Source organism: Neodiprion pinetum, chromosome 3, assembly GCF_021155775.2.
Source record: "Neodiprion pinetum isolate iyNeoPine1 chromosome 3, iyNeoPine1.2, whole genome shotgun sequence".
Lineage (NCBI taxonomy): Eukaryota > Metazoa > Arthropoda > Insecta > Hymenoptera > Diprionidae > Neodiprion > Neodiprion pinetum.
In genome coordinates, this window is record NC_060234.1 from 36,028,050 (window position 1) to 36,039,888 (window position 11,839).

The window sequence follows — 11,839 nt, forward strand, 5'->3', positions numbered from 1 at the left end:
GTTAATTATTCCACAAAAGTACAAAAATTACTAACATAATTTTATTGATACAACAAATTAACATTCTTATATTTTAAATACCACTAGTGGTAAATAATCTCTCGTTGTTACCTTGGAATGATATATTTCAAATTTCTGTTTATTTTAAAATATGACTGCATGAGAGTGAATTATTCTGTACCAACTTGCAGTACGTCAAAACACACACCGCAAACTCGTACTGGTTTGTTCAATCCAAATTTCAGTATTGGTACATCCTGACCAGAGCATTTGCTACACAAAATCCGTCCACAATGACGACTAAAAAATAAATAAGGGTATGGAATCAAATATTGTTGCACTATTATTGAGGGAGGAATGCTTTTTAAATCAGTGCGTAAAATTCTTTGTTTATATTAAACATGAAGCCGTAATTTAAAAAAAACTTACCAGTGATGTTTTCGCATTGTAAGACCGAACTTGGTGCCACATTCCAAACACATATCTTTTTCAGCCCATGGTGCCTCCTGAGTTAGTGAATCGAGTAATCTGTACAAAAGTTGCTTTGTCGCAACCTGGTAATTGAATATCGTGATCCCTTCCTTATTCATTGAGCCCATACACGCTCCAGCCTTTACTAAAGTCCGGCATAAATTTCCATTTCCTTTCATGTACGCTATTAGCAATGGTGTATTTCCATCCAGGTCTAAAATTTGGTCATAATTTTGATTCATTTATTATATGCATCGATCGTGAACGTAAGAAGACAGTTGATATTTTATGTGTCTGTATAATCATATTTAAATATTAGAAGTGTAGTTTGACATTCGAGTGTACATACATACTTAGTCACAACTTACCGGGTTTGTTCAGTGGATACTTGGGCATGCATTCCAAAAACAACTCACAAATAGTGGCTGCATTGTCACGCCCGTATCTAGCTAACTCATGCAGAGGATTTCTTCCCTTCAAATTGATCGTTTCAGCATCCAGAGAACATTCCGTTAAAAGAGATCTGACCACAGCAACGTGGCCCTCTCTTACAGCAACATGCAATGCATTGTCTCCGTCAGCATTTATGGCATCAAAGTTAATATTATTCTGTAAAAAAATAGACATTTATTTAATTATTTTAGCTCCCAAGAAACAATTGATGTACTTTCATGGAATGTATGTGATTTGAAACATTATATTCACCTGTAATAAAGCTGAAATAACTGGTGCATGGCCGGTACGTGCAGCTGCGTGCAATGCTGTATTTCTATGCGCATCAGTGTCATCAATCCGAGCACCAGCCAAGACCAAACTACGCACCAACATCTCATTTCCAGATTCAGCAGCTAGATGCAGGGGCGGAGTTTGTGTCATGTCCTGAACTCGAGAGTTCACATCGACCTGAAAAATTATAGGCGGGAATTCATATGTAATCCAAATTATTTTCAGGATCTCAGAATTTAAGTCCAAAAAGTTTTTCTTCTCCCCATTAAAAATCAAATGAAACATTAGCTTACTTGTATAGATAAAAGGAACAGCACACTTTCTAAATCGTTCTGCTGTATGGCTTTGTGTAGGAAATTTCTCCCTTTATTATCAACTTGTTCTGCAGCCGTAGGAAGTCTTTCTAGAATGACTTGGGCAGCTTTGTGATTGCGGACAGTAAGTGCTGTTGCAAATGGGGTCAAGCCCCGTTTATCCCTCAGAGATAAATCTATTTGAGGATGGCACAACAGAAGGCAAATAATTTGTGCATGGTGGTTCTGAATGGCCACATGCACTGGCGTTTTATCATCTGCATCACGTGAATTCACATTGGCACCATGCTCAACAAGAGTTTGAACAACTTGTTCAAGACCCCATTGACAGCAGAGATGCAATGGTGAACAATTATCCTTCGACTCTTCCCCTCCTCCATCTTTGCCAGGACGTCGAGGTGAGTTCAAATCGCAGCCGCTGTAAACATATTTTATAAACTATATTTATTTTTAAAATCATTAAATTTGTCATCAAGCTTCCCATTTGCAAGATAAGGGGAGAGTACATATTTTTAACCCATGTACCTTCTTATCAAGAATTGCGCAATAGTTTCCTTGTTTTCATCAATGGCCCTATGCAGCAGAGTCTGTAGACATCCCTCTGGTCCTGGACCCCAACAGTCAGTATCAGCTCCATGAGCTACTAAAACGGATGCCGTGTCTTCCTGTTCGGAATCAAGTGCATCCCAGAGTGGGGATCCTATTGAGGTATCAACTCCTCTACGGCAAAGGGCTTCAACTACTTCACCCAATCGGCAATGGACGCATAGTTGAAGGGGCGTCTCACCATCCCGAGTTCTGAAATTAAATCTTTAATTCAGAGCCAAAATCTTTTTCGATATCACACAAAGATAAGGTTTTAGAACTTACTTGGTGTTCATATCAGCGCCATTTTCCAATAAAAATATTGCTGTTGCAGAGTCCTCCTTCAGAATAGCTTGATGCAAAAGTGTCAATCCTTTCTCATTAACCTGGTTGATATCTGCACCAGCTTTGATAAGTGCAGCCACGATTTCTCTCCCTTTTTTCAATGGTGCTTTGATTGCTAGACTCAAAGGTGTCTCACCCTCTCCATCTTTTAAATTTAATTGAGAATTCGATTGCTCAGCTTCCAACAGTGCCATCAAAACGCCGTGATGTTGATTCGAAATCGCTAAATGTATCGGTGCATTCCCATGCAACAGAGTCATTACATCTGTTGGCACGTTTCTTTTTATTAATGCACGGGTAAGATTTTCTAGCCCAGCTCTACAAGCTTCGTGTAATATTGTGTACCCTTCAGAATTTTGAACAGCCAAATTTTTTATAGGATATTCTATTAAAAATAGTGCTGCATCCTCCTTTCCTTCTCGAGCTAAAATGTGCAAAAGCGTATCTTTAGTTGTTGTGTAAATCGGATTCGGTATTGCTCCCTTGCTCAAAAGTTTTTCGGCATATGATTTAAGGAGATTTTCTGTGTTAAGTGTGAACGATAATGCTGTATGGCCTTCATTCGTTAACACATCGAAATTTATTCCTGGGGTATTAACCAGAAGGTCAAAGAGAGCTTCATTCTCTTCTGCGATGCTGCTGTGTAATGCTGTCCTGTCACAATAAAATAGATAAATTATGTTCTGCTGATAGTTACATACAAATTTTTCAATCTCGTTGTGAATAAGAACATGTAGTCTAGATAACATGAAATCAAATCGTACCATCCTCTGTGATCATGTAAATTAGGATTAATGCCAGCTTGAATCAGTCTGATAGCAACAGAGGTCATGTCTTGTGTTCTGTGACCAGCTGTTAAATGCAGTGCTGTACATCCAGCGTATTTTTCTAAATCCTTCGCATGCTTTGCTCCCGGAATTATACGTACAGGTTCGCATAACTTTTGAGTATTGTTACTAATCTCAAGCTGTTCTATAATAAATTCAGCTGAATATGAATCCCCCTTCAAGATCGCCGACTGAAGCAGAGTAAGTCCACTTGGATCTCTTGCTCCTAAATCCGCGCGATGTTCAACCAAGGTTCGTGCCAAAGATGGTTGACGAGCTCGTAATGCTACTTCCAATGCCCTTTCTCCCTTGGAATCGACTGCATTCACTGCTTCCGGAAGCTGTGACATAAAATATTTTTCTATCTTATTACAGTATTAACAATTTTACGAAAAATAATAATAAAAATAATGAAACTCGGATAGTATGCTTTACATTACTTTCCACACTCTGTTCCATGTAAAAAATTATAGAGAGCAAGATAATAAATTGTAAAGCTGTATTATCGGGATTGTAATATTCAAAAAAGTATATTACTTTTTTTTTTATGATTCACGTGTCTAATGGCGTAAGGTCATAAGCACTGAGAATTTATTTTTATTTTTAATTTTTGGCTGACGTACAAATCCATTAATTAATGGCAGAAGGTCGAACACACTGGTTGATACGACTTTAGTCCTTGAAAAAATAAATAAATTTTTTTAATATCGTTCTTACAATATTCAGCCATTATCTTCCGATTTATCATTGAATTATACCAATTAATGGGAAGCAGTCGTATCCGCCTGATATACGATTTTTTGCTATTGAATTTGCAAATTCTCTATTTCAATCATTTTTAAAGCGAATGAAGGAAATAAACAAACGCTCTTTTGCCCTAAAAATCGTATTTTTGGCGTTTGTTTATGATATTATGTCATTACATACGCGTATTATATTATGCTGTGTATTATCCTAAGGTATTATCGATGAAATTTGCGCTTATTACGAAATCGATTTCAATTGAAATTATCCGTAATAAATGCGACTGAATGTAACAATGATTTTTGATACTCTGAAGTAAAGACAACTTTAACAATTTTCCAGTAGAAGTGAAAAAAAAATATGAAGGACGTCTTTAAGGCGTCTCTTAATTATAATATTGTTTTCGCATTTACAATATACCCGCGCGTCCACAATTAGCATACCATCGTCCGATAGTTCGTGGATCTATGTATAATTATCGTCAATTTTCGTGAAAGGAAATTCCCTCGAGCAGTGGGCTCTACAAGGATTTCGACTTGGCATGCGTCATAATCCCGTTAAATATCATCGGCGCGCACACCGAAAGACATCGAGCGTGTCGTCTCGGGGCAGCTATAGGCATAGATAAAACGTTGGAGTGTGTGCGGGCGACGGAAAACGGACATCGGTGGTCGGTTATCGCCGTCGGTGGTCATCCGTTCGCGGCCTCGAACGAACAACGACGAAGCGCCGTTACCACGCATTACTGGCATTACGTGGCGGGCAAGATGCACGGGACACGGATATCGCAGTCCTCCGACCACCAAGTGCCAGATATCAAATATTTCTAGTTCTGCCTGCGACTGCTTGAAAAACCTTCATGTTTTCCAACGGACAATATCGCGTCAAGCGTTAAAAACAGGTTGCGCGTATTGCTGACTAAGTGGAATGCAGTCTCACTGGGACTGACTCATCAGATTGAAACGTATGGCTAAAACACAAAATCGAAGGAAAAAAAATATAGAGGAAAATAGAGACGTAATTGAACTAGTGACCTTGTAACCCTAAATTTGATGACTACAAAATTGTAAATAATAAATCGTAGATAATGAAAAAGAGAGTAGCTAGAGGGAGAGAGGGAAAGTTGCAGTTAAGCTTATACTATATTAGTTAATTATTCGTAAATATTTACACGCGTTTCGTGTGGCATTTAAAGAAAACTGATTGGAAACTTTTACACGACACTTTTCATAGGAAAAATATCACATGTTTGTACGATTTAATAAACCTTTAAAATTAAATGACATTCACCGATCAATTATATGGTTATAGATAAAATTTGTTTGCATATAGGAGTGAGGGAAAAATAAAGAACTGAGATAAAAAGACAGGAAGCTGGATGACCAAGCAGTGACACAAGTGAACGTTTCAGTACACAACCAGTACAAACTGTGCCGCGTTCGGCAGAAGATAAAAATTTGTACACTAACAATGAGTCTTGATTCTCAATAAAATGTGATATTTGATTAACATATACTTATATGCTGATAGAAAAATAATTGAATAATCTAATAGTTGAAGTGTTTATGAAATCATTGTTGGACATGGTGTAAATAAATTCTATTCACGTGTAAATCAATAATTGTGCACGATATTATAACGATAAGTACTTCTGCCCAAGCGTGAGTCAGAACTATAAGATGCAGGAAATACTGAAAGTTCTGCTAACTTTTTCACGTACGTCAAGATCAAATACTTATTTCCTTGCTACTGGCAGGCTTTAAATGATCAACTCGTTGCCCTGAAATTTTTTTGAAAGATATCAGCTGCCGATTTCACAATATTATACTTGCATTTTATCAAAACTGTATCAAGTCGTAGTGCAGGTATTAATTATACACCTACAAAATTTTTTTTATACTTTCAGATTTCATTATTATCATAAATTCGGAAGGCATCTTGTGCTACAAATGCACTCCAACAAGAGAATATAATCGAGCGGGTCCTTACCCGTGCTCTGAATTTGACTGGAGTGAACGGTTTCAAGTTGAATGTCCAAAGTCTACTCTATGTATGAAAATAACAAGCACCACGGTTCTTGGGCAAAACGGTAATTATGATTTGAGTTAATCATATTTATCTAAAGACTTCAACAAATTTTATATAAAAGAGATGAGTAACTTTTAAAAGACTCACAGTAGAGTAATACTTTTGCAGAAAAAATAATATATGAACTTTTCAAATAATGATGATTTCTTTAAATATAATTGACATAAATGCGACAGTCTTTTAGCAGCGAACCGTGTTGAGTCAAGATTTTATGTTTTTTTTTTTAAACAAAGAGGAACCATGAGATAGATATGAATAAAAATATAAAACGTAATCGGATTTCTTTTATGAATATTGTTTAAAAATGTTAGAATCGAATATTTTACGTTTTTCAGAAGTTACAATCGTTGAGAGGGACTGCGCTCCACAGAAACTAGCTGCATATAATTATAACCGGAATAAAAAAAAATGGGACAGTGAGGAAAAAATAGTAAACTCTGCTTACAGCGAAGGCTGTGAAACTCAAAAGGTTGAAATACCTCGGAAATACTGCTACTGTGGATTGCATTTATGCAATGGATCTGAGTCTGATAGTAAAATTTTCTCTTCTGATATCATTCTGCGCATAGCAGGATTAATGCTATGCATTTGGCAAAATTTTCACGTTTAACAAAAAATAGAGATGAACTAAGAAGAATCTAGTCTGAAAACAAATTCATTATTAAGATTCAGTGCTGGTACTTGAATATTATTCGAAAAATGTTGTGTGGATAATTTCTCATGTGGAGTAACTATAAATAAATTCTAATTATTTTTACAATACCAGAATACAACCTAAAAGTCAAATATTTATGTGTAATGAAAGATTTTGAATTGTACAAATTCTTAGAAAATGTTTATTACATTATTCCTATTATGATGAGTCACTGCGCAAACTTATCTGTAACTCTTGTATAAAAGTGATTATTTAAATATAATAAATATCTTCTTACCTCTGAATCGTGTTCCATTAAGAATAAAAAGACAACATCTTCTCGAACCAATCGAACAGCTGAATGCAGCGGAAACTTGCTTTTAGTCTTCAATAATTTATACAGCAATGCTCCTGGCATCTCTTTGAAGTCTTCTCCAGTTAAATCATCCTGCATTTGAAAAGTAACTTTTGCAAACACAAAATCACGTCTTCCGAAAACTATCGTAAGTGATATCTTTATAGTTTTTTGGGGTGTTAAGGTGTAAAATAAAGCATAGGATTTGTGAGCTGTCGCAATTTACGATACATGATGCGCTAAAATGATTCTACAAAGTACCAAGTGCATCGTTAATGAAATATCTTTGCCAAACAAAACGAGTAATTACGCAGCAATTATTTGCAAGAAATTCGAAATTTCTTCAAGAATTTATCCAACATACTTTATCCAATTGAAGTTTACATTTGTTTTGAATAATCAAGGAAAATCACGTTCAGATTTACAAATCTTGATCTCCTTTTGATTACACTTTGGAAAACTAGTAACTATAGAGATGAGACTGTGCTATGAAAATATTTCCTCAAGGTTTGCCAGTAATTTTAAAATATCTGCATATAGATGCACCCCTTTAAAGGATATAGATTTTTCAATTCAGTGAATACCTCAATACCACAGATTTTAATTTTCAGATATAGCATATGATCTTCATCTGTTATAAAAACTCACCCAATGTACAGATATTAATGAGCTGCAATGATCTCTTAATGCTATCGTTCCGAGCTCTTCAGCTGCTGTATACAAATGAACACAATCACGAAGACTGACGATTCCAATTAAATTTTTTTCGCACTGATCGACCAATTCCAATAACTGAAATTGTGACGCAGCTTTCATTAGTTCCAGAGTCAAATTTCTTTTTTCCGTTACACCAGTGTAAACCCATTTTAGTAGTACGGTTCCTACTTCCTCATCTAAATTACTCCAATCTGAAAACATATGTGTATTCATTTCAAAACCCACCTAAACAAATGCGACATACTTTACTAGAATTTGAAAGATAAAAGTGGATATTCCATTTATGTGCAGAAAACTAAAAATTTATTGTATACACATGGCAGAGATTGCATTAGGTCAAACTGTGATGTTATGACTGCACATCTATCAGACCTTCAACAAGATATGCACTTATACTTCTGGAGTGATAGATGTATCGGATACACTGTTGTAGAATAGTTATTGTGATTAACTTATCTTTTTGGAAGCCGAGATTTAACTGTGCATTGGATGTGTAATTTATGAAATGATAAATAATTATGCAGTCTTAATCACTGCTTATTACATATAATAATAATGTAATTTTAATGTGAAGCTTTGGGAGTTTTTAAGTATGATTTTTATCATGGATAACATTTGTAACAAATATCTGCGGACAATGGTGAAAAATTCTTGTACTCATGTGCTGTATTATCTGTTATTACTGAAATACATACCAAGAATGCAGGTAGTGCCCAAAGCTGATTCATTCCAAAAGTCGCTGCGTGCTGCCAATACGAATTTGTGAGCTGGTATTTGTTGATTTGGCAGATTTATTGTGATATCACTGAAAAGCAAATAAAATATGATAAATTGGTACGGTTAGGAAATTCAAATAGCTTCTTGAGACTTATTCATTTTCACATCAAATAAACTTTGTTACGTGATTAAGGAACATGTTGTCAATGACTTTGAAATGGTAGGAATAAACAATTTCTAATTTTTGTACATCTTATACGATACTACAATGCCAGTTGTTTCAAAGTTTACTTCAAACATAATAAAATCCGATTCATATGTTTGGAATTGTATTTTTACGATCAGTGTTGAATCTTTACCTATAATGCTGTTGCCCATAAAGCGATGCGACAGTTGCCAAAAGCCTGCTAACAAATGAAGATTCTTGACTGCTAGCTGTAGCGTTTTTGTAGTCTTGTTGAAGTTTGAGATGCGCAGCATTCAATTTGACATACTGTTCCCGGAGTAGCGCTAGATGTTGTTGCCACTTCTGGGATTCTGTAGAGTCCCCTGTAATAAATTTGTAAAACCCGTCTCATTGTTAAAATAATTCGATTATGAATTTGATAACATCCAACTTACCCATGTTGTGGAACGTGATAACTGGCGGCAATAAAAATTATACAAGTTTTTAAAGAGACGTTGGATTTAGAAAAAAAACGAATCATACATGGCAGTTTTTTGACAGTAGAGTAAGACTAGATTCTAGAAAACATTATGCAATGTTCAACACCCTTTCCGATACTAGAATGTCATAGACATAGCGCTTGTCATTTGTCGGCTGATCTTGAATTACATACGATATTTATAAACGACTTGTTAGGATTTTAATTCGATGCAATTACGCCCCTTCAATCAAACACATCTTCACTCTCTATTCACCGATTATAAATTGTTGTTGGCAAAGTAATAATACCAAAGTCCCTAGGCTGTTTTATGAAGTATGAAGTTTGATTACACGAGGAGTAATACAATCGTTACAATTAGTGAGTAACTACAATTAACTAGCGTTTGCTATTCTGCGCTGATTAGAGCCAAATCATGATAGTATGTGAAATAAATATTGAAAAATGTTTAGGGATGTGTTTGAACTTCATTGGCGTAGAACTGGATTTACCGGAAGTGACGATATATTGCCGTCACCAAGCCGGCACAATGACGTCGCCAATCTGCTTTGGTACTTCCTTCCATTTCGTTTCCAGTCGTGAAACGTGCTCGTGTTATATTTTGGCGTGTCCCACGTTTCGTGTCGTGAGAGACTTAAAAGTGAGTGAGTAATTTGGTTGCATTTATTAATTGAACAATATTGCAAAAAATTGATTAATCGAACGTTCCTCCGTGCCACACCAGCCCTTTTGTCGATAAATGCGCGTCATTCAGCGAGATGTTTCTGGATTCCTAACGACTTGCCGTGTGTTGTGTTGACACGCTGAAATAGCGGCTAACCAGTAACTGCGACTTTTGTCGTAATGTGAAAAAAAATCTTTCCCGGTTTAGACTTTGTCGGTTACAATATCTCGTAAATGATTGAACAGCAACGTCGAAATTGCAAACATGATGATTTCACACCAACACCATCTTTCGCCTGAGTGGCTGTGATGATTACTTGAAAAACTGACGTATTTACAAATTCGACGATAGTTGTTACTTTTACCACCGTCACTTAGGTTGACACACTTATTCATAACTATAACCGTTTTCTGTGTAACAAAAAAGAATCACAATTTCAGAATGCGTTACGTGGCCGCTTACCTTTTGGCTGTCCTGGGTGGCAAGGAATCGCCATCCCAAGGTGACATCGAAAAGATCTTGTCCTCCGTAGGAATTGAAGCTGATGCTGAAAAACTGAAGAAGGTCATTTCTGAACTCAAGGGAAAGCCCATCGAGGATTTGATCAACGAAGGTATGTTTTAATCCAGCATATACAAGTCTCAAGGTTATTTCCATCTGCAAAAAAACTACGTCATTCCTGTACTATAAAGTACAGATTATTTTTGACATAATGTTTAACACAAGTTGTATGTTCATAAATATCATTTGATACACTGGTCAATAATAAATACTTGAACTCTTACAGGCCGTGGAAAGCTGTCTTCAATGCCTGTCGGAGGTGGTGCTGCTGCGCCAGCTGCAGCAGCTGCAGCTGCACCTTCTGAAGAAAAGAAAGGTAAGTGAGCTATGTGAGAGAAGGAATGTGTGCCCAGTCAAGTTTTTTTTTCTAAATAATTGGCACAATTCAGTGCCTGTAATTGAAATTATTCTTGTGCTGCAGTCAACTCTAACATGATGTTAATCCATACCATCTTTCGACTGAGTCGTTGTGCTGTAACTTATATCCACTGATCACTTACAGATTTTAGAACTTTATCGATTACTGTGTAATGAAATATTTCTGAAAAATTTCCTTTATTGTCCCTACAGAAGAGAAGAAGGCCGAGAAGAAGGAGGAATCCGAGTCTGAGGACGATGACATGGGATTCGGTCTTTTCGACTAGAAGCTCTACCATCAACGAAAACGGACAAGAATTTATTCTGCAGCAGCAGAGGCGAATATATGTACTGTCAAAGAGTATATATCCAGAAGTACAAATATTACTATTATTTGTATATTTTATACACATGTGACTCCTGCTGGAGAATAAATGATTTTAAGTTGTAATTTACTGCCAATGGTGAACTGTTTTATGATGTTTTTAGCACACAGAGATTGTGAAGTTTCAAAAAAAAAACTCGGAGGATCTAGTGAGATGTTGAGAATTTTTCTTTGTTTAATTTTTAAAAATTTTTTTTGTCAGTACTATTTCGGCTCCATTTAAAATATTTCGTTCGTTGTGTGTGGGAATTGTTTTACTTCACGACTCTGTCTTGGTAACGGAGTTTGTGTGCGGTGCGAACTTGGACCTTATGTTTGTGTTTGACTAAGTCAGTTCAGGTATCAATGGTTGGTTGGCGATTCAATCCCGTTTCCATCCATACAGTCCCCCGTTTATTACATTTTTGGAGATATCCATTCGGAAGAGGTCCCCCCATTTCAGTAGTACAAGTTTTGCCACTCAGGAAAAGAGTTTGTCTTGTGTTCTGGAAACCTTTTAATTCTCAGGGAATTCTAAATCAACCAGCCAGTATATACACTGTACTTTGCACTCTCCAGTAGTCTTGAGTTTCTACATTCATCTTACTGTTCAATAAAATATAAATTCTTCATCCACATGTCAGCGGTACAGATTAACAATTAATACTCCACGGCGTCAGGTGCGTGGAATGAGCTAGGCCATGC

At 36.2% G+C, this 11,839-nt stretch overlaps 3 protein-coding genes across 5 annotated transcripts; 2 read left to right on the forward strand and 1 right to left on the reverse strand.

The window, feature by feature from the left end:
• Positions 1-19: 19 nt before the first annotated feature.
• Positions 20-9,571, reverse strand: LOC124213625 (rabankyrin-5). 2 transcript variants are annotated; one of them, XM_046615086.2, is made up of 13 exons: positions 9,145-9,571; positions 8,883-9,072; positions 8,502-8,611; positions 7,738-7,997; positions 7,033-7,182; positions 3,206-3,609; positions 2,382-3,095; positions 2,037-2,309; positions 1,491-1,929; positions 1,177-1,374; positions 840-1,080; positions 430-685; positions 20-300 (listed from the first exon to the last, which is right to left on the reverse strand). In XM_046615086.2, the coding sequence occupies exons 1-13, from the start codon at positions 9,146-9,148 to the stop codon at positions 171-173; spliced, it is 3,369 nt and encodes a 1,122-aa protein (XP_046471042.1). In that variant the 5' UTR covers positions 9,149-9,571; the 3' UTR covers positions 20-170. The 2 variants fall into 2 exon arrangements, with proteins under 2 accessions (XP_046471042.1, XP_046471043.1); XM_046615087.2 differs by lacking the exons at positions 7,738-7,997; positions 9,145-9,571 and having other exon boundaries at positions 8,883-9,023.
• LOC124213639 (uncharacterized) lies at positions 4,634-7,039 on the forward strand. The gene is made up of 3 exons (XM_046615112.2): positions 4,634-5,728; positions 5,919-6,101; positions 6,436-7,039. The coding sequence occupies exons 1-3, from the start codon at positions 5,692-5,694 to the stop codon at positions 6,708-6,710; spliced, it is 495 nt and encodes a 164-aa protein (XP_046471068.1). The 5' UTR covers positions 4,634-5,691; the 3' UTR covers positions 6,711-7,039.
• Positions 9,572-9,687: 116 nt separating the features above from the next.
• RpLP2 (ribosomal protein LP2) lies at positions 9,688-11,221 on the forward strand. 2 transcript variants are annotated; one of them, XM_046615113.2, is made up of 4 exons: positions 9,688-9,828; positions 10,293-10,465; positions 10,640-10,729; positions 10,984-11,221. In XM_046615113.2, exons 2-4 carry the CDS (start codon positions 10,294-10,296, stop codon positions 11,055-11,057), a joined length of 336 nt encoding a protein of 111 aa, XP_046471069.1. In that variant the 5' UTR covers positions 9,688-9,828; position 10,293; the 3' UTR covers positions 11,058-11,221. The 2 variants fall into 2 exon arrangements, with proteins under 2 accessions (XP_046471069.1, XP_046471071.1); XM_046615115.2 differs by having other exon boundaries at positions 9,699-9,832.
• Positions 11,222-11,839: the final 618 nt, after the last annotated feature.

What these genes read in the sequence shown, in the direction of transcription:
- LOC124213639 (XM_046615112.2), top strand. Translation starts at nt 5,692, where the DNA reads ATGCAGGAAATACTGAAAGTTCTGCTAACTTTTTCAC. An exon ending in AGTTCTGCTAACTTTTTCAC is followed by an intron (nt 5,729 to 5,918) that starts GTACGTCAAGAT and finishes TTATACTTTCAG; the next exon opens with ATTTCATTATTATCATAAAT. An exon ending in CACGGTTCTTGGGCAAAACG is followed by an intron (nt 6,102 to 6,435) that starts GTAATTATGATT and finishes TACGTTTTTCAG; the next exon opens with AAGTTACAATCGTTGAGAGG.
- LOC124213625 (XM_046615086.2), bottom strand. An exon ending in GGGCACTACCTGCATTCTTG is followed by an intron (nt 7,998 to 8,501) that starts GTATGTATTTCA and finishes ATATGTTTTCAG; the next exon opens with ATTGGAGTAATTTAGATGAG. An exon ending in TTATTTCAGCTTTATTACAG is followed by an intron (nt 1,081 to 1,176) that starts GTGAATATAATG and finishes ATTTTTTTACAG; the next exon opens with AATAATATTAACTTTGATGC.
- RpLP2 (XM_046615113.2), top strand. Translation starts at nt 10,294, where the DNA reads ATGCGTTACGTGGCCGCTTACCTTTTGGCTGTCCTGGGTGGCAAGGAA. An exon ending in CGAGGATTTGATCAACGAAG is followed by an intron (nt 10,466 to 10,639) that starts GTATGTTTTAAT and finishes GAACTCTTACAG; the next exon opens with GCCGTGGAAAGCTGTCTTCA. An exon ending in ACCTTCTGAAGAAAAGAAAG is followed by an intron (nt 10,730 to 10,983) that starts GTAAGTGAGCTA and finishes TTGTCCCTACAG; the next exon opens with AAGAGAAGAAGGCCGAGAAG.